At 30.9% G+C, this 21,694-nt stretch overlaps 1 protein-coding gene and 2 pseudogenes across 2 annotated transcripts; all 3 read left to right on the top strand.

The window, feature by feature from the left end:
* The first annotated feature begins 8,289 nt into the window (after positions 1-8,289).
* Positions 8,290-9,675, top strand: LOC131180029 (ABC transporter I family member 20-like; annotated as a pseudogene).
* Positions 9,676-12,709: 3,034 nt separating this feature from the next.
* On the top strand, positions 12,710-13,878 carry LOC131180028 (ABC transporter I family member 20-like; annotated as a pseudogene).
* Positions 13,879-15,248: 1,370 nt separating this feature from the next.
* On the top strand, positions 15,249-17,057 carry LOC110667638 (WRKY DNA-binding transcription factor 70). Of its 2 annotated transcripts, XM_021828547.2 has the most exons (3): positions 15,255-15,669; positions 16,172-16,276; positions 16,388-17,057. In XM_021828547.2, the coding sequence occupies exons 1-3, from the start codon at positions 15,329-15,331 to the stop codon at positions 16,914-16,916; spliced, it is 975 nt and encodes a 324-aa protein (XP_021684239.2). In that variant the 5' UTR covers positions 15,255-15,328; the 3' UTR covers positions 16,917-17,057. The 2 variants fall into 2 exon arrangements, with proteins under 2 accessions (XP_058002451.1, XP_021684239.2); XM_058146468.1 differs by lacking the exon at positions 16,172-16,276 and having other exon boundaries at positions 15,249-15,669.
* The last annotated feature ends 4,637 nt before the right edge of the window (positions 17,058-21,694 follow it).

The following is a 21,694-nucleotide window of genomic DNA, read 5'->3' as shown; positions in this document are numbered from 1 at the left end:
TACAAAAGTTTAGAAACATAGATAGAATGAAAAGGTATATGATAGAAATAAAATCGAAGAATATTTTAATTTATTTTCTAAAATACAGAAGTTTGAGTATCAATTACATTGCATAAAGGAAAAATCATTTATCTTCTGAACGAGGGTGAGGGAAGAGTAAATAAATATAAAGAGGAGTAAGTAACTATTTTACAATTGTTTGGGAAGAGATGGTAGTAAGTGAGAGTAAGCATTACCTTCCCTTACTCCTTAAATTTTAATTTTTTGTAAACCTCAAATTATAGTGTAAGAAAGGATAATAAAAGAAAGATGAGAATTGTGAATATTTTTATTTATACACTCTTTAACTTTATCCCTTTTTTACCTCTTTCTAAATATTAAAACATATATATTAATTCTTTTTATCTTTTTATTAATTTAGAGATTCTTTTATTTATTTTAAATCTCTTTACTTTTCCCCTTCCCCTTCCCTTTTTATGGTTACTTGCCCTAAAACCTTTTAAAAAGATAAAATAATAATAACATTTAAATGAAAAGAACTCCTTTTAGCAAGCGGCTCGGGGAGAACCTGGTCGGTCCATGGTACTATTGGAGAAACATTTCTTTAACATATTATTTCGTTGTTATAGACACAAGTATGATGTGATATCTTTAACTATATGTTGCAAGCTTCTCAAGTATTATATTACATCAAATTTGCGATAATGAAATTGCTTCGATATTCATTAAATTTATATTAAACATAGAAGTCAAATCGACTTCCTCTTAACCAAGAAAACAAATAGAGCTCTATACAAGGATTGCAAGGTCATTACAGGAGAGGCTTTAACAAGTCAACATCAATTAGTGGTCTTGGATGTCAAGTTTAGAAGCAATTCAAGTAAGGTCAGAAGAAATAGTATAGCTTGAACAAAGTGGTGGGAGTTCAAAGGAGTAAAGCAAGTGAAGTTCAAAAATGAGCTTCTCGAGTCTGAAGCATGGAAGCTGAATATGGAGGCCAATGATATGTGGATACAGATGGCATCAAAAATTAGAGAAGTAGCTAGAAAAGTACTTGGAGAGTCTAAAGGACATGGACCACCCTCAAAAGAGAGATGGTGGTGGAATAAGGAAGTACAAAAGGCAGTGAAAAGAAAAAGAGAATGGTATAAGAAATTACCTAAATGTGATAATAATAAGGCATATGAACCGTACAAGATAGCAAAGAAAAAGGTAAAAAAGGCAGTTAGTCAAGCAAAAGCACAGGCCTTTTAAAAGTTATATGAGAAACTTGGAACTAAAGAAGGAGAGAAAGATATTTATAGATTAGCAAGGAGGAAAGAAAGGAAATGTCAATATCTCAATCAAGTTAGGTGCATTAAGGATAAAGAAAGAAAAGTGTTGGTGAAAGATGAGGACATTAAAGAAAGATGGAGAAATTATTTTAATGATCTCTTTAATAATAGTCAAAATGTTAATAGCGTGAATATAGACTATAGAACGATAGAAAATAATGTGAATTATACTAGAAGGATTAGATATTTAGAAGTAAAGGAAGCACTTAAGAGAATGAAAGTGGGTAAAGCTTGTGGACCCGATGGAATATCAATTGAAGTGTGGAAGTATTTGGGAGATATGGGAGTGGTGTAGTTAACTAAATTATTTAATAAGATTCTAAACTCAAAGAACATGCCTGATGAATGGAGGAGGAGTATTTTAGTACCTATTTTTAGAAATAAGAGAGACATACAGAGTTGCTCGAACTATAGGGGAATTAAACTCATGAGCCATACTATGAAGTTGTGGGAGAGAGTTGTGGAGCATCGACTGCGTCGTGATACTTCTATCTCTCTCAATCAATTTGGCTTCATGCCCGGTCGTTCAACGATGGAAGCGATCTTTCTAATTTAGAAGCTTAATAGAGAAATATAGAGATGTGAAAAAAGATCTAAACATGGTTTTTATTGATTTGGAGAAGGTTTATGATAGTGTTCTAAGAGATATCCTATGGAGTGTGTTAGAACAAAAGAGGGTATCTATTAGGTACATACAAGTGTTGAAAGATATTGTAACGATCGGGAACCAGCCACTAGAGGAATTGTCCGCTTTGGCTATAAGCCTCACGGTTTTGTCCCATAGGTGGATGGAGAACTTCCCAGGAGGTCACCCATCCTAGGATTTCTCTCAAACGAGCACGTTTAACCCTGGAGTTCTTCCAACTCTCCAAGCCATTCCACCAAAAGGCGCCTCTAGTGATTAGTTCCCCCATCTTATATATCATTACTTTTGAGCCCAAGACCATCTCCGTGCTTTGCCGATGTGGGATTTGCCTAAGGGACCTTTCTCCCCCCCCTTTCGGGACTCAGCGTCCTCGCTGAGGTTTGCCCCACCATCGCCCAAGAGGACACGCGAGCGGCTCTGATACCAATTGTAACGATCGGGAACCAGCCACTAGAGGAATTGTCCGCTTTGGCTATAAGCCTCACGGTTTTGTCCCATAGGTGGAATGGAGAACTTCCCAGGAGGTAACTCATCCTAGGATTTCTCTCAAACGAGCACGTTTAACCCTGGAGTTCTTCCAACTCTCCAGGCCATTCCACCAAAATGCGCCTCTAGTGATTAGTTCCCCCATCTTATATATCATTACTTTTGAGCCCAAGACCATCTCCGTGCTTTGCCGATGTGGGATTTGCCTAAGGGACCTTTCTCTAAATGTGACACCTCTTACCCGACTACAGTGTAGCCGAGCAAGTTATGCCACTCAGTGTGCCGGAGCACTCTATTTTATCTGATTTCATTACAGTCCTTGATTTATTTATTCAAAAACTTTATTGAAGATTTAGGCTATTTTTACTTTTATCAAAATCTAACTAAGTTGGAAATTTCAAAAAATTTAACGATAATCCGACAAAGTGTCGGCTGTAATTTGGACTAATAGTTCTTCTGAATCTGCCAAAGACAATTTCAATATATACTCAATTTCTCAAACTTAATAGTCTCAAAAATTTTCAAACATAATGTATCTCAATGCGATATCAGTTTCTGAAATCTCATTAGATTTTCAATATCTCAATATTCACAAGTATAATCTCATTATAACTCAAATTCAATTCACATACTAAAATACTTACTTTGAATAGCTTCCATAATTCATAGGTTAATTACATGAGTTTATTTTGTACAATATATACAAATAAATTAAAATGTGCTAGGAATGAACAATATAAATAACATGTATAAAATGAGCACTATCTACAAGCATTGCTTAGGAGTTCACAAAATTGAAATCTTCTGACACTTCTGCAGATCTGGACTCCAAAAATCTCAGTCGACAGTCTACTGGTTTTACCTTCAGTACCTGCGCGAGGAAGCAATTCCATCGCGCTAAGTATTTCTGCTTAGTGGTGCAATAATATAACCAGAAATAATATATACAAGTAAAGAAAGAAATAAATGATAATTCAGATACTCAAGAATCAATTTAATTTGGTATGGTATTTCTAGTATCAACGATCTTATATACTAGTTTGTTCCTCTTTGGAAGTGCTTAGTTTATAACTTTTCAGTAATACTAGTAGGTATATAATTTATTCTATCTGTATTGTATTTCAAGTCTGTACGGTTCTGCAATTTATATTTTTGTTATGTTTCTTTTACTAATCTCTTTTGCTTATTCATTCAATACTTAATTTAATTGTACTGGATTTTCATTATACTTAACTTAACTTAGCTGCCTGAATTGAATAATACTTTAATTGACTGCCCAAGTAACCTATACTAGACGACTGGACTGGATAACGGGTCGTTGGCGCTGGACACCACGGTGCCTCGGGCCGTCATACCATGAGACGCAGAACGTCAACCATGTATGCAGTCAGTATGGCTAAAAAGCCATGATATCACATAATCGGGCATAAAAGCCATGCATACGGGCATAAAAGCCATGAATACGGGCATAAAGCCATGAATACATGCATAAAGCCTTTCGCAGTACTACTAAAACAATACCCTATTGGCATGCCAATCTATCCAAACCAATCACATTAGGCCTACTAGGGCATTTGATACTTTAAAATATTAATATATTGTGCTTTATGACCTCATTATTTCATGATAAATTTCAATCATAATTCATACATTCATTTGATCATTTATATGATCACAATTCACATCAATTATCCTTTTATACCATTGTACTCAAAATACTTCTCCTCTTTACAATAATGAGAACTAATGTCTCATTCATACATTAATATGGTTTATTTATCCATTCATTATGTTATTCATATTGATCCCAATTCTAAACAATGGTTCACATGTACCATTGTATTCAAAACATTTTTCCTTTCTCATTTATACATTCAAGAGTCTACTTATGTAATTATAAATTTTATACTTCAAGTTGAGTTACTAATATTTTATGAATTCCATTTGTGATGGGCATATACGCCCTACTATCTATTCACATCAATTAGGTGACTTATTTTTCATGTTTCAAGTAATCCATGAATATTTCATGGATTTCAAATTTATGGCCTAAATTTCTTTTTAACAATTTTGACTAGGATGCATAGTCCATATTTGTCATACAATTCTAAGCATTTAAGCTTAGAATTGGTTCTAGGTCTTCATCTTAATTCACTAATCATTTTGATTACTATTCACCATACTAGTCAACCAAAATGTTGATCTTTTTATACTTAATGGATATATTAATTCTAATTACACCAAGATCCCACATTTTGAGTTTTACATTTACTAGTATTAATTGCCAATTGCAATTTAACGTCCCCTAGATGCATTTCTAATTTCAAATTTTGAATTTCAAGTTTTGGTGTCACTATTCGTCTCATTGGTCAACAAAAATGTTGACTTTTGCATAGACAATAGGTACATTGGTTTTAACACTCTCGATGTACCACATTTTGCATTTAAAACTTGTTGGAATCAATTACCAAATCCATTTCCAAGCTTATTTCAAGTTTTCATATCACTATTCACTTCATTAGTCAACTAAAATGTTGACTTTTGCATAGAAAATATATACATTGACTTTGGCACTTCAAACATACTACATTTTTCATTTAAAACTTGTTGGTTTTGGTCACTTTCTCAAAGCTTAGGTCATTTTGGCAAAATTGCCAATTTTCGGTTTTGGTGCTCCGAAGTTGCACTATTTCATTGGTCGATTTACTGTTAGAATTTGACAAAACTTCCTTCATAGAAAATGTTCCTTATTTTGTCTAGTTGAATTTCTTTTTTTGAATCACTCCATTTGGAGTTTTGTAGCTCAAGTTATGGCCAAAATAAGTTTACTGTTCACGTGCCTTGTTCATCCGCTATCATGGGTTCCGCAGATTTTGATCCAATTTTGGTCAGTAATTTGATCAAGTTAAGTTCCTAATTTGGTCTAACTTTCTTCATATGAAATGTTCTACTATGCCTTAGGTTTCCATCGGTTCAAGAATCGCCTAAATCCGAGTTTTCTAGAGAGAGTTATAGTCCTCCAAACATTGCTGCTCAAATAAAAATTCTGGAAATCTCAGTACAGTAAACTTCACTTTTCTCAATGATTTGATTAGGTTCTGGTCATAATTTGGGGTAGGTTTCTTCATGAAAGTTGTTTGTCTATGTCTTAACTTGTTGCTGTAAAAATTTCAGGTCAATTGACCAAATTTATAGCGCGTTATGGCCAAATGAACAGTTACTGTTCATTTGGTCAATTCTGTAGGGGCTGTTGCAGGGTGTCCGGATTGGGGCCAAGTTTTGGTCCTCTTGCTTTGGACTTTTGGGCATGGTTTCTTCAGCAAAAATGTGCCATTATAAGCCTAGTTTCATGTCCAATTGGCCAAACATCAATTGGACTAACACAGCCAAAGTTATGGCTGTGTAATTGGACTGAAATCTCAGTCCATTGCTGCTGTCCCTAGGCAGCATAGTCATTCCCTTTTACCATGCTATTTTTCAATCCATATTATGGTCAAATCTCCTCAAATGGTCACTAATTGACCATTAAAATGTCCTTTAACAATTTCATAAGCCAAGTCCACATTTTCACTCCCAAACCCTAGTTTTCCATTATGATTCACATATACACCTTAGATACACAATTTCATTCATCACATATGTGTATATGCACCTTAAACATAATCTCTAATTCATTTTAAGTCCATTAAACCATCAAAAATACTCCATCATTGTTCCTTCCTTAGGGCTGCCAAAATTTATGGTACACATACACATGAGTTTTAGTCCATTTAACTTACAATTTCATACTAAATTCAAGTCCTTAACATGGAAGTAAAGGAATATTAGCATAAGTAAGCACTAACCTCTTGTAGGGCAAAATTTTCCAAGCTTAAACTTCCCTTTCCTTCACTTTCTAGGCTGCCAAACACCTTCCCAAGATGAGTGGACAAGTTTTAATGAAGAGAATTTAAGGTTTAGTGGTGAGAATTCAAGGTTTGGAAGAGAGAAAATGAAATGAATTTCAATGGAGGAAGAAAGGTTCACGTATGGAAATTGGGAAGAAGAAGAAAGCTGCATTTTTCTCTCATTTTCTGCCCATTTTATTGATTTTAAATGGGTTATAGCCATGTGTCACCATATAATTGGGTGAAGGTACACTAATGACATCATGTGACGTCATAAATTCCCATTTAATTCATTTTTTTTTCTTTTCTTTTCTACTCATTTTCAATTCAATTTTTAGTAATATTTATTCACATTTTAGATCATAATAATTATTTACTTAACTGGACAAGTCGGCCAAAAATCGTCTCTGAAGGCGAAATGACCAAAATGCCCTCCGTTTGGCTTAACGGGTCAAAATTGTCTGTACCGATTGAAAAATTTTTATAAATATTTTCTTGGCATTCTAATGCCATAGGAACCTCAATGACCCTTCTTTGGAGTCCCAAAAATTATTTTATAATTTTTTCCCCGGGTCTAGGGCTCCTCGTTGCGAGAACCGCAACTTCCCTCTGGTTACCCCTCGCTTGGGCACCGGCTCATTTGACTTAGTTGTATTTTATTTCTAAAATTTTTCCTAAATTTTTCTTATTAATATTTGAGTTAATTATGGTTCTTTACCTTAATTTAAATATTTTTCCGGACGTTCTAGCTGTCCGGACAGACACTGGTCACCGGAATAGTAGACTGTGCGGAATTGCTACAGTGAGGGTGTTACAGATATGTATGAAGGAGCAACTACTATTGTGCGCACAGTAGGAGGGGACACAAGAGATTTTCCGATCTCAATTGGATTACATCAAGGATCAGCTATAAGCCCTTACCTCTTTACATTAGTTTTAGATGAATTGACGAAACATGTACAAGAGAGTATTCCTTGGTGCATGATATTTGCGAATGATATTGTTCTGATAGATGAGATGCGAGCAGGAGTTAATAGAAAGTTAGAGCTTTGGAGAAGTACTCTAGAGTCAACGGGCTTTAAGTTAAGTAGAACGAAGACAGAATACATACATTGCAAGTTCAGTGAAGGCCAAACTGGTGATAGGGAAAGAGTTAGTTTAGATGGAGTGGTATTGTCCCAAAGTAATCACTTTAAATATCTCGGCTCAGTAGTTAAAGTGGATGAGGGATGTGAGGAGGATGTTAGTCATAGGATTAAAGCCGAATGGTTAAAGTGGAGACATGTCACGGGAGTTTTATGTGATCGCAAGATTCCCAATAAATTAAAAAGAAAATTTTACTGTACAGTCATACGACTGGCTATGTTATATGATAGTGAATGTTGGGCATTGAAGGAGTCGTATGCGTCTAAGATAAGAGTTACAGATATGAGAATGTTAAGGTGGATGAGTGGCCATACTAGACTAGATAAAGTCTGTAATGAGAGTATTAGAGAAAAAGTAGGAGTGGTACCAATTGAGGATAAGTTGAGAGAAGAGAGATTAGGTGGTTTGGTCATGTGAAGCGTAGACATAGGGACACTCCAGTTAGACAAGTAGAGCACATTAGGTTAGAGGATAGAAAGAAAAAAAGGGATAGACATAAATTGACTTGGAGGAGAGTATTACAACATGACCTAAAAGCATTACAAATTTCTGAGGATTTAACTCAAAATCGTTTAAAGTGGAGAAAACGAATCCATATAGCCGACCCTAAATTTTTGGGATAAAGGCTTAGTTGAGTTGAGTTGAATTATGTATTTCCTTTTCTTTTAACATTAATTTCTAGCACATAATATAAAATGTAGATTTTATATAATAGATCTATAAGGTGTGAGATAGAGAGTGTAAGCTAATTTTATATAATAATTTTTTGAGGAAATTATAAAAAAGTAGTATGAAGTTTCACGCATTTTTCACTTCAGAGTCTGTAATTCACTTTGTGATAAAATAGTATTCGAAGTTCCACCCTGTTAACAAATCATAACTTTTCGTCTTTTTTCGTCAAAATCTGCTGACATGGCATAAGATTTTTAATTAAAAATTATGTTTATTATAATTATGGTCCCACTCTTTCCACGTGTTCTCCTTCCTCCTCCTCCTCTTCTGCTTCTTCTTTCCAACCACATTTAACATCTGGTGATTAGTGCCTTCTCTTTGAATCTAATGGTGCTGGGAAAACGACAATACTGAACACTGCTTTGACGTTGTCTAAGGATCTCTATTATCTTGGAAGATAGTGGAGGCAAGATGTTGCTTTTGCTGTGTTTTTCCATACAAATATATGTTTCTGCATAGAAAATGATATTTGGTGTAGCAGGAATTGGTCCTCAGAAACAAAAGCCAAACTGATTAAGGTGATCTGTCTTGTAGAATGCACAAAGTTTTTGATGGTCAACAAAGAAGTGTGCAAATTTGCAGGGGTCTCCTTAAGCCATTTAAGGTTCTTCTTTGTAATGAGATAACGGTTGACCTTGATGTGCGGGCGCTGAACTTTTGAAGCTCCTAAGAAAGGTAAGTGAAGAAAGAGGTGCCACAATAACTTACGCAACACATATATTTGATGGGTTAGAGGAGTGGCCAACACATATTATGTATGCGGCTCATGGGAAGTTGCAGTTATCAATGCCAATGACAAAAGTCAAGAAGATTAGTAATTTATTACTTTTGTTTTTGATAAATAATTAAAGATCTCTCCTTGTTAAATAAAAGTGAATTAATTTTGATACAAAACAGAAGTCTTGAAAGGATTCGATTCAATTTCCTTTCCTATACATAGATGAGCATGGTCATTACAACTTCACAGACATCTCGAAGAGTCCTCACCCAACCCAGTTGGATATATAGCTCACCTGAGTGACCTAGCAAACATGATCAACTTTGAAGGTGCACTGCTAATAGAGCAAGAGCTTCAAATAGAAAAGATCTTTCATGAAAATTTCAATGGTAATATTAAATAGTTGATCATTATACATTAGGAATCAACTAATTCCAAAATAATCAACCTATAATTTTCATTAAAAAAGAAAGACTAAAATGAATTTGTATAATTCTTATATCCAATCAATAGATCAGCATCATAAGAACTCTTATTTATCACTTATGAAGACAGTAGAGAGTTGGCAGAGGAAAGAAAGAGATGAGGAGAGGAAGCGAAGAAAAGAAAGAAAGGCGAGTAGTGTTCCAAAATTTGAAAAACAAATGGAGGAAAGCCAGTTATTAGTGATCCAGCTCGTGTTGTTATTCATGCTATGAGTAATGGTTGGGCTGCTGGTAAACTGTACTCGACCATTGCAGGTGAAGAGAACTTCTTAAGCTCAAATAGAATGTGTATTATTTTTCTTTTTCTTTTTCTTTTTCTTTTTTTTTTAACTTTTTATTAATTCAGAGATTTTTTTTTTATTTTAAATCTCTTTACTTTTCCTCTTCCTTTTTTATAGCTACTTGCCCTAAAACCTTTTAAAAAGATAAAACAATAATAACATTTAAATGAAAAGAACTCCTTTTAGCAAGCGGCTCAGGGAGAACCTTGTCGGTCCATGGTACTATTGGAGAAACATTTCTTTAACACATTATTTCGTTGTTATAGACACAAGCATGATGTGATATCTTTAACTATATGTTGCAAGCTTCTCAAGTATTATATTACATCAATTTTGTGATAATGCAATTGCTTCGATATTCATTAAATGTATATTAAACATAGAAGCCAAATCGACTTCCTCTTAACCAGGAAGACAAATAGAGCTCTATGCAAGGATTGTAAGGTCATTACAGGAGAGGCTTTAACAAGTCAACATCGATTAGTAATCTTAGATGTCAAGTTTAGGAACAATTCAAGTAAGGTCAGAAAAAATAGTGTAGCTCGAACAAAGTGATGGGAGTTCAAAGGAGTAAAGCAAGTGAAGTTTAAAAATGAGCTTCTTGAGTCCGAAGCATAGAATCTGAATATGGAGGCCAATGATATGTGGATACAGATGGCATCAAAAATTAGAGAAGTAGCTAGAAAAGTACTTAGAGAGTTTAAAGGACATGGACCGCCCTCAAAAGAGAGATGGTGGTGGAATGAGGAAGTACAAAAGGCAGTGAAGAGAAAAAGAGAATGGTATAAGAAATTACCTAAATGTGATAATAATGAGGCATATGAACAATACAAGATAGCAAAGAAAGAGGCAAAAAAGGCGGTTAGTCAAGCAAAAGCACAGGCCTTTGAAAAGTTATATGAGAAACTTGAAACTAAAGAAGGGGAGAAAGATATTTATAGATTAGCAAGGAGGAGAGAAAGGAAATGTCAAGATCTTAATCAAGTTAGGTGCATTAACGATAAAGAAGGAAAAATGTTGGTGAAAGATGAGGACATTAAAGAAAAATGGAGAAATTATTTTAATGATCTCTTTAATAATAGTCAAAATGGTAATAGCGTGAATATAGACTATAGAACGATAGAAAAGAATGTGAATTATACTAGAAGGATTAGATCTTTAGAAGTAAAGGAAGCACTTAAGAGAATGAAAGTGGGTAAAACTTGTGGACCCGATGGAATATCAATTGAAGTGTGAAAGTATTTGGGAGATATGGGAGTGGCATGGTTAACTAAATTATTTAATAAGATTCTAAACTCAAAGAAAATGTCTGATGAATGGAGGAAGAGTATTTTAGTACCTATTTTTAAAAATAATTGAGACATACAAAGTTGCTCGAACTATAGGAGAAGTAAACTCATGAGCCATACTATGAAGTTGTGGGAGAGAGTTGTGGAGCATCGACTACGTCGTAATACTTCTATCTCTCTCAATTAATTTGGCTTCATGCCCGATCGTTCAACTATGGAAGCGATCTTTCTCATTAGAAGCTTAATAGAGAAATATAGAGATGTGAAAAAAAATCTAAATAGGATTTTTATTGATTTGGAGAAGGCTTATGATAGTGTTCCAAGAGATGTCCTATAGAGTGTGTTAGAACAAAAGAGGGTATCTATTAGGTACATACAAGTGTTGAAAGATATGTATGAAGGAGTAACTACTATTGTGCACACAGTGGGAGGGGACACAAGAGATTTTCCGATCTCAATTAGATTACATCAAGGATCAGTTATAAGCCCTTACCTTTTTACATTAGTTTTAGATGAATTGACGAAACATGTACAAGAGAGTATTCCTTGGTGCATGATGTTTGCGGATGATATTGTTCTGATAGATGAAACGCGAGAAGGAGTCAATAGAAAGCTAGAGCTTTGGAGAAGTACTCTAGAGTTAAAGGGCTTTAAGTTAAGTAGAACGAAGACAAAATACATGCATTGCAAGTTCAGTGAAGGCCAAACTAGTGATAGGGAAGGAGTTAGTTTGGATGGAGTGGTACTATCCCAAAGTAATCACTTTAAATATCTAGGCTCAGTCCCTAAAGTAGATGGGGGATGTGAGGAGGATGTTAGTCATAGGATTAAAGTCGGATGGTTGAAGTGGAGACGTGCTACGGGAGTTTTATGTGATCGCAAGATTCCCAATAAATTGAAAGGAAAATTTCACTGTACAGTCATACGACCGGCTATGTTATATGGTAGTGAGTGTTGGGCTTGGGCATTGAAGGAGTCATATGCGTCTAAGATAAGAGTTGCAGAGATGAGAATGTTAAGGTGAATGAGTGGCCATACTCGACTAGATAAAGTCCGTAATGAGAGTATTAGAGAAAATGTAGGAGTGGTACCAATTGAGGACAAGCTGAGAGAAGAAAGATTGAGGTGGTTTGATCATGTGAAGCGTAGATATACGGAGGCTCCAGTTAGACAAGTAGAGCACATTAGGTTAGAGGATAAAAAGAAAAAAAGGGGTAGACCTAAATTGACTTGGAGGAAAGTAGTACAACATGACCTAGAAGCATTACAAATTTATGAGGATTTAACCCAAAATTGTTTAGAGGAGAGAAAGCGAATCCATATAGCTGACCCCAAATTTTTGGAATTAAAGCTTAGTTGAGTTGAGTTGAGTTGAGTTGAATTATGTATTTCCTTTTCTTTTAACATTAATTTCTAGCACATAATATAAAATGTAGATTTTATATAATAGATCTATAAGGTGTGAGATAGAGAGCGTAAGCTAATTTTATATAATAATTTTTTGAGGAAATTATAAAAAAGTAGTATGTAGTTTCACTCATTTTTCACTTCAGAATCTGTAATTCACTTTGTGATGAAATAGTATTTGAAGCTCCACTCTATTAACAAATCATGACTTTTCGTCTTTTTCCGTCAAAATCTGCTGATATGGCATAAGATTTTTAATTAAAAATTATTTTTATTATAATTATGGTCCCACTCTTTCCACGTGTTCTCCTTCTCTTCTGCTTCTTCTTTCCAACCACATTTAACATCTGGTGATCAGTGCCTTCTCTTTGAATTTAATGGTGCTGGGAAAACGACAACACTGAACACTGCTTTGACGTCGTCTAAAGATCTCTATTATCTTGGAAGATAGTGGAGGCAAGATGTTGCTTTTACTGTGTTTTTCCATATAAATAAATGTTTATGCATAGAAAATGATATTTGGTGTAGCAGGAATTGGTCCTCAGAAACAAAAGCCAAACTGATTAAGGTGATCTGTCGTGTAGAATGCACAAAGTTTTTGATGTTCAACAAAGAAGTGTGCAAATTTGCATGGGTCTCCTTAAGCCATTTAAGGTTCTTCTTTGTAATGAGATAACGGTTGACCTTGATGTGCTGGCGCTGAACTTCTGAATCTCCTAAGAAAGGGAAGTGAAGAAAGAGGTGCCACAATAATTTACGCAACACATATATATTTGATAGGTTAGAGGAGTGGCCAACACATTGTGTATGCGGCTCATGGGAAGTTGCAGTTAGCAATGCCAATGACAAAAGTCAAGAAGATTAGTAATTTATTACTTTTGTTTTTGATAAATAATTAAAGATCTCTCATAAGAACTCTTATTTATCACTTATGAAGACAGTAGAGAGTTGGCAGAGGAAAGAAAGAGATGAGGAGAGGAAGCGAAGAAAAGAAAGAAAGGCGAGTAGTGTTCCAAAATTTGAAAAACAAATGGAGGAAAGCCAGTTATTAGTGATCCAGCTCGTGTTGTTATTCATGCTTTGAGTAATGCTTGGGCTGCTGGTAAACTGTACTCGACCATTGCAGGTGGGGAGAACTTCTTAAGCTGAAATAGAATGTGTATTATTTTTCTTTTTCTTTTTTTTTTTTTACTTTTTATTCATTTATAAATCAATTAAATTTACTAAACATCACTTGTTTATCCATGCCAGTATGAATATCACTTTTTTAGTCCATGTCAGCATATAATTGACGGTGATTGATGGAAAATCGTAATTTATTAACAAAGTGAAATTTTAAGATATCACTTTATTATCGAAACGAAAATGAGTAGAATCACATGATTTATTTTATAATTTTTTTTATTAAAAATGTCAGTTTCAATTGGACAATTTCCAAACAATATGAAGGAACAATTTCCTGTTTAAAGAATGGATAAATTATTATTTTATTCTTATTTCATGTGATTAGTAATACTTAAATTTCTATATTTCTATATTATAAAAATATATATTAAAATGTACTTAATTCTTCTGTCCATTTTTTTTATCAATTTAATCATTAATTAAGAGTCTAAAACATAAGATAAAATTTATGAACCATATAATAATTTATCTTAAGACGTCTTAAAATATTTTCATTTTTTATTAAATATTAATAATAAAAGTTTAAAAATACTAAAATTTAGAAATATTTTAATTTATTTCATAAAATATAAAAATTTAAATATTATTTATGACATAATAGAGTAAAAAATAAATAAAATTACCCTTAAAGAATACATGTTTAAGTTTAGGCAAAATGAGGTTGATCTAGTGCAACTCAAAGGTTAATAAAAAAACAAAAATGTAAGAAAAGAAAAGGGGAAAAAGAATATAAAAACAATTGTTTGACCGAACAATAAGAATCAATGCAAATTAGGTAGTTTAATTGTTTTTTCTTTATTTTTAGATTTGAATCTTTTTATTTATTTATTTTATAATTATTTATTTTTATAATAATAAAGAGAAATATTTATTTTTTTACTGTATAATTCACTAATTATTATTAAATTTATTAAATGAAAAAAATATTAATATACGAGTTGCTAAAACTTATTTTAGGATTTTTTTTAATCTAAACTACAAAAATTAAGATTTTCTCTTTTCTATAATCTTTAATATTTTAACCTTGGAATTAAAAAATTTTGGGACGGAGAGTGTGAAATCCTTCACACTGCATTACCTGCCCATTTGACTTCCCAGTATTTAGTTTATATACAAATATTATATTCCTAAAAGTAATTTTAATTTTTAAATTTCACATCAATTATTTCTATTTAATTAATAATTTCTCATAAATATAACTACTGGGTGTTTGTCTTATTCTCATTCAAAAATTCTTCTATTCTTACCATACACTCCACCCCAACAGCCAAAAGCAAATCCAATTAAGGGCAATATCGGTATATAGCAACTCAATTTTCTAACTTAAATGATAAAAAATGTCCCACCACTACTTGGCTTATTTAAGACAACTGGCACAGTAATGACCCTCTTTGTTGATGTCACCACGCTCACATCACTTTCTATTCGTAAGCCGAGGGGGAAACCTTAATTATATCACGCGCTATCGACGTCACGTGCTCAGCTTCCACAGGAATGAAGGAAGAGACAAATGAATATTTCGTTTCGATCCCGCGTGGTCCAGCAGCTTTCTCGCCATGTGCGCGTGGGATTTGTTAGAGTTCCTTAAGGAGAGAAATTTCCTGGACAGGTTCGTTTAACCTTCATCTCATTTACACCGCTGAGTACTCCCTTCTCTTCCTACATAAAAGCTCTTCTTCTATGCTACACTTTCGCTGCTAGTTTAGTAGAGAGCATCGGAGATTCGCCGAAAATGGAGTCCTGTTGGCCGGAACACTTGCCTTCCGATCGGAAAAAGGCGATCGATGAGCTGATGAAAGGTCGCGAATTTGCTAAGCAGCTTAAAGTTGTCCTTTGTGATTCCATTGGAGAAGATGGATCTATGCCTGCTGAAGATCTTGTCGTGAAGATCTTGAATTCTTTCACGAGTAGTCTTTCTATATTGAATAGAGCTGAGACTGATGAGGTCTCACAATTTCCGGCGAGTACTCACGTAGGTTCGCCTTGTTGGGATGGCCGGAAATCTGAAGATTCCGGCGAGAGTAGCAAAAGTACTTCCACGAGGAAGGATCGGAGAGGATGCTATAAGAGGAGGTAATATACTAATATTGTTTATATATCATTCATAGATTACATAGCTACCACCATTTCAGATTCAATAATCTAGCTCATGAGATTTACAATGAAAATATGATTAAAAATCATGATTTTAATATTTTTTTTTAAATAATAGGTTTGAGCTATTCTAATCAGCAGATTTAATCCAAATTATTTTCTCATCTTATTAATTATTATATTATATTGCAATTGAGTGATCATAATTTCAATTTTTCACATAGTATACACGCATACATTTAATTAAAAATTTACTCGTTAAAATAATAATTATAAATTGATAATTATTTTAGTTTTACCCTCAATATGTAAGAATTAACATAAAAAATACTTCTTGTAAATACCCCACCCCCCCCAAAAAAAAAATCACAAATGGAATAGACAATTCCAACCCAAAGCTGAAGTTGTATACCATTATGTTTGTATATGCATAAGCATTTTCTTGACAATTGAAATGAAAATTCAATTTTACAACTAGCAGAAGGACTTCCCACTCATGGATAAAAAACAGTCCTGAACTAGTGGATGACGGCCATGCATGGAGAAAATATGGACAGAAAGTGATCCTGAATGCTAAATATCCACGGTATATATCATTTCAATTGTTGAGATATTATATATATATATATTCACTTAATTATTTTATTTTTGTGATGGTAATTATCTAATGGCATTTGTTTTGATTGGCAATTGGCAGGAACTACTTTAGGTGCACTCACAAATTTGAACAGGGTTGCCAAGCAACGAAGCAAGTTCAAAGAACTGAAGAGGAACCTCCTATGTACCGAACAACCTACTATGGCCACCATACATGCAAGAACTTGCTCAAGGCTTCTCACCTTTTCTTGGATGCTCCTGATGCTACCGATTCTTCTATGCTACTAAGCTTTGGCAATGGCCGCCACCACCACCTCACAAACAAACAAGATACCCCTTTTTTCTCATCCTTCCAGTCAGTAAAACAGGAGAACAATAACGAATTGCCAAATGATCATGATCATCATCTTACCCACAACCAGTCATCTTCCTCCGATTATCTTCTCTCTCCTGAAGATCATTTGTCAACTTTGGATCCAGCGGATGTGATTTCTGGGGTTAACTCGTCTTGCACCACTAGCACTACTACCCATCGCAGTTTGGACCTTGACATGATTGTGACATCAGTGGATAATCACTTTGATGATGATGATGTTTTGGAATTGGAATACTTTGATTATACAGAATAATTTCCATGTAGAAATAGTTTTAGTTAAGTTAATTACTTTCTTAATTAGATACAGGTGCGTGCCTAATTGTTGTAAATTAAATCCTCTTTTAAGTGTGACAGAGAACCTTGTTCTTGTTCAATGCATATTAGTTAAGTTGCAGGGTGGTACTTCTGCTTTAACTCGTTGGAGAAAAGGAAAATTGGAAAGAAAGAAACAATCAAGTAAGGAATAATTTCACTAATTAAGCATATACATAAAATAAATCAATTTAATTAATGGATTAGCAGTAATCACTTGGTCCTTAATTATTTGTTTTTATAGTTAATATTTATATTAGAAATATGAAATTTTGGATAAGATCAGCATGCAACACCATGAGTACATGATGTTATAAATTATATTCCATGAGTTACATGAAGATTAGATATCTGTCATGTCATTTTATAAGATATACCAACAAATAGAATAGCTTAACATTTTCTGAATTTAAATGTTTTAGGAAAAATTACAAAATTCCTTCAGGTTTTGTGTTTAATGCACAATTGGATCCTTCAATATTTTATGTAAAAAAAAAAAAAATTACTTTCATCTTTTATTAGCTAAACTAGTTTTCAAAATAATGCAATTCTAAAAATTAAAATTATTGAAATTTATAGAACCTGAAGATTAAAGTTTCTTGATTCAAAAAAAAGGGCAAATTAAATAAAATGTGTAATAAATATCAAATCGTTTCTTGTAATTAATTATCCGAATATTTATTTTTACATGCACGCTGTATATTTTATGAGCCAATATCTGTAAATACCCCATTAAATACTCAATATTTTTAAGAATATATATATTTAACATTCTTAATAATGTTATGTGTGATAAGAATTGTCATTTAAAAGTAAGAGATATGATTAAAAATAAATTTAAAAGGTTTAAAAAATAAAATAATATTAATATTTTTTTTAATATCAACACACATAATAAATAAATTTAATATTATTCAATTAAAATTTTATTAATTCTATAAATAAATGGTTGTTATGAGTGAGTGGAGTTATTTAAAATGCAAGTCTATGTTTTAGTGTCTACCCCATTCCAGGTAATAGTATCAATTTCAGACAAGTGAAAGTTAGTTGAAGTGGTCGCTGAGAAAATAGAAAGCTTATTAATTTCCTAGAAAAGTTTTAGCAGGTTGGTTGAGGCTATGGGAAGTTTGAAGTCATACGAGATGAGATGGTCTCAACAATTAATAAATTAAAAGGAATGTTTATCTTAATTTAGCTCTAATTATAAATTAATATATTTATTTACAATAATTTTTAAATTTATAAATTAAAAAAATAATAATAAATTAAAAATATTTAATTTTTTATTTTAATACTTATAAAATTTATATTTATAAATTAATTTAATTAAATTTTTTATTATATTATTTTTTTAATAATTTTAATAATAAAAACGTTTATAAGTTATTCTTTTATCACTTATCAACCACTTATAAATATTTTATATTTATTTAAAATTTTAAAAATTTATAATTTAAATTAATATATAAATATTAAATTAATATTTATAAATTAAATCAAACAAATTCTAAATATTTATATTTAAATTTATATATTTATTATAAATATTTTAATTAATTTTATATAAATTTCAAGATAAATATTTAATTTAATAAATTATTTAATATCTAATTTATATTAGATAAGTCCTATCAAATTTTATCATTTGAGTTCTGAGCTGTTCCTATTAAATGTTGATGGGATATCCATCCATTCACATATACCCAACTCTTTCCTATCACTTCATATGTACTATATTTGTAATTTTCAGATAAAGAAAACCTTATATTTATAATTTTGTGACAAATATTAAAATTTACATTCGTCAATTTGATGTTGACACTATTTTTAATTAAAAAATATATCAATAATTTTATAGTCAAGTTAAATTATAATTATTAATGAAAATTTTTATTATAATATCTTAAATTAAAAAAAAAATAAAATTTACTATACGTAAAAATAATTATTTATCTATGAAAATTATCTCTTTTATTAAAAGGAAAATAGATTGTATTTTCTTTGAGATATGATGGAATTTTTTTTTTAGTATTTTCCTTCGCATTAATTAAATTTGACAGATTTAAATAAAATCTGATTATTATAAACACAAATAATGTGATATAATTTGAAAAGTGAACTTTTATTAAAAATATATTGAATTTTCTTTTCAAATTTAGAGAAAAAAGGAAAACAAAAAAGATAATTGGAAAATGATAATATTGGAAAATGATAATCATTATCTCTATATATATATATATATATAATTCCAGGAGTTCAAAAGAAAATTCTTTGTCAAACATTTGATATCATAGTTGAAGCTAGAACATGGAAAAATGGGAATTAATTAATTAATTATATAGAAGCTCCAAAATAAGATTAAGAGTGGTTGAAATTAGTTGATTAGAATATAAATTGTCCGCAGCCACAAGAAAATTGGAGAAAATGACATCGTTTTGAGGAAAATTCAAGCCAATTAAGGGCCTTTCGTGATCAATCTACACATGAGTGTGACATCCGACAATATTAACCTTTCATTGGGTTATACTTTACTTCTCTTGCTCCCAATATATAATAATATTCCACTCTCTTTATGCTTTTGTTTTAATTTATATCTTTAATTTATTCTCCATCAATGGATAATAATCAAAATCCAATTTTTATATTTTTTCCCATTCTTGAATTAATGAAATTATATTTAATAATATTAAAATCATGTTTAGAATTATGATGTCGTAAAGTTAAGAGTAAATTATAATTTTTTAATAACAATTTAATTCTTAAATTTTTTTAAATTGATTGTTAACAGCTTTTAATTTGAAAATATTTAATACTTTAAATTTTATTTTATTAATAAAATAATTCATATATCTGAATTTATATTTAGCTAATTATTTATTTTATATTTAAATAATTATTTATTTTATAAATATTAATTTTTTATGTTCATAATTATTCAAATATAAAATAATAAAAAATAGTGCATGACAAACAATATATTTTACTAAATTTTTAGATTTTTTATATTACGGTCTATAATTTTGTAAAATTTATTTATGGTAATATATTTTAATAAATAAATAATTATAAAAATTAATTTAAAATGCTTTTCAAGAAAAAATTTATATAAAAAATTCAATTATATATAATCCAATATAATTTATTTTGACAATACATAATCATATATATATATATCACTTATAATTTCAAAATATTATCGAAAATTATATTTTAAATTAATTTTTCATTTAGATTAATTGTTTGAAATAACATATAATTATGTATTTTATATATTATAAAATACATAATTATTTAAGTATAAAATAAAAAAATTATTTAAATATAAAACCTATTTTGTTAATAAAATAAAATTTTATTGATTAAATTATTTCAAAATTAAAAAAAAAATCAATGACAAAGACTAATTCATTAACGAAATATAAAATTGAGAATCAAATTATTACTAAAAATAATTTTTATTTTATAATAAATTAGAAATTGAGTTGTGAATTTTGTTATACTTTAGAGAATTAAATATAAAGTTAAACTTTAATTAGAGTCTGATTAATTAAAAGAAAAATCCCTCAATAATCCTTATTGTCATAATAAAGTAGGATGAAAAGAGTGGATGAGTCCATAGGGAAGGAGACGGCACACGGTGGAAGCGACCAAAAAAAAAAAAAAAAAAAAGTAGTTACATGGATGTGATGTGCCCTTGAAAGAGAAAGGACAATTAGAAAATGAACCATCAAAGCTCTCACTATCAAAGCGTCAATCATCTTTAATTTACAATAGCTGCTTTGGAAAATTTTATTTGGGTGGTCTCGGTGTGAACGCAAGGAAGGGAAGGCAGATATTATGACCAAGTATTTTCCAGCCTCGTGGGGATGACACCGATGGTCGGTGGGTCTCAGGTCTCTCTCCTTTTTTTTATTTCAGCCAAACACAAAACTAGATCAGCCCCGCACTTCAAGTTGTATAATAAATTTGTTTAATGTTAATTATATTATTTTCTAATATTCTTGAAAAAATTTAAAATAATGAAATTTACAATTATTTGTAGATATAGATTTCTCATTAACTGTTTAAGTTAAATTAATTTAGAGGATTAAGTGGAAAAAAGAGTTTAATTATGTAATTATTGTAGATGGAAGAAGAGTTGATATTGGTAAGATTTGGAAGTCGAGAATCTGAAAAGCAAAATGAAAAGAAGAACGTTTACAGCTGTGAACTCTGAAAAGGAAAATATAAGAGTTTTCAATATAAACGAAAGATAAGATGTAAATGCGAACCCAACGTCCAACGAAAGGAGCTATCATGTCGCCTAGCTTAGCTAGGTCTCCTAGTTGTAAACAATTCAATTATTTGCTTCATTTCTTTTGTGATAAATATTTTTATGATTTATTAAATTATTTTTTAAAAAATAAAAAATTATTTTTTTTATTTTCATACTTTAATAATTTTATTAAAATATAAAAATTATTATTATCTCAGTTAATTCAAAATGAATTATTTAAATTACATATAAAATTTAAATAAATCTTTATTTTTTAATTTTTAAAGTAAAATTAAATTTAATTTATTTTTTTATATTATATCAAAATTTATTTTTTTAATATTAAATTACCCATAAATATATTTAATTATAAATTTTAAATTTTATGTATTTATATATAAATAAATAATAAAAAATATTTTTCATATATAATTTATTTTACACGAAATAAACAAAGTTATTAA

The sequence above is a fragment of the Hevea brasiliensis genome, chromosome 5 (assembly GCF_030052815.1).
Source record: "Hevea brasiliensis isolate MT/VB/25A 57/8 chromosome 5, ASM3005281v1, whole genome shotgun sequence".
NCBI classification, from domain to species: Eukaryota; Viridiplantae; Streptophyta; class Magnoliopsida; order Malpighiales; family Euphorbiaceae; genus Hevea; species Hevea brasiliensis.
The sequence above is the reverse complement of the archived record's forward strand: the minus strand, read 5'-3'. Positions and strand labels throughout refer to the sequence as shown.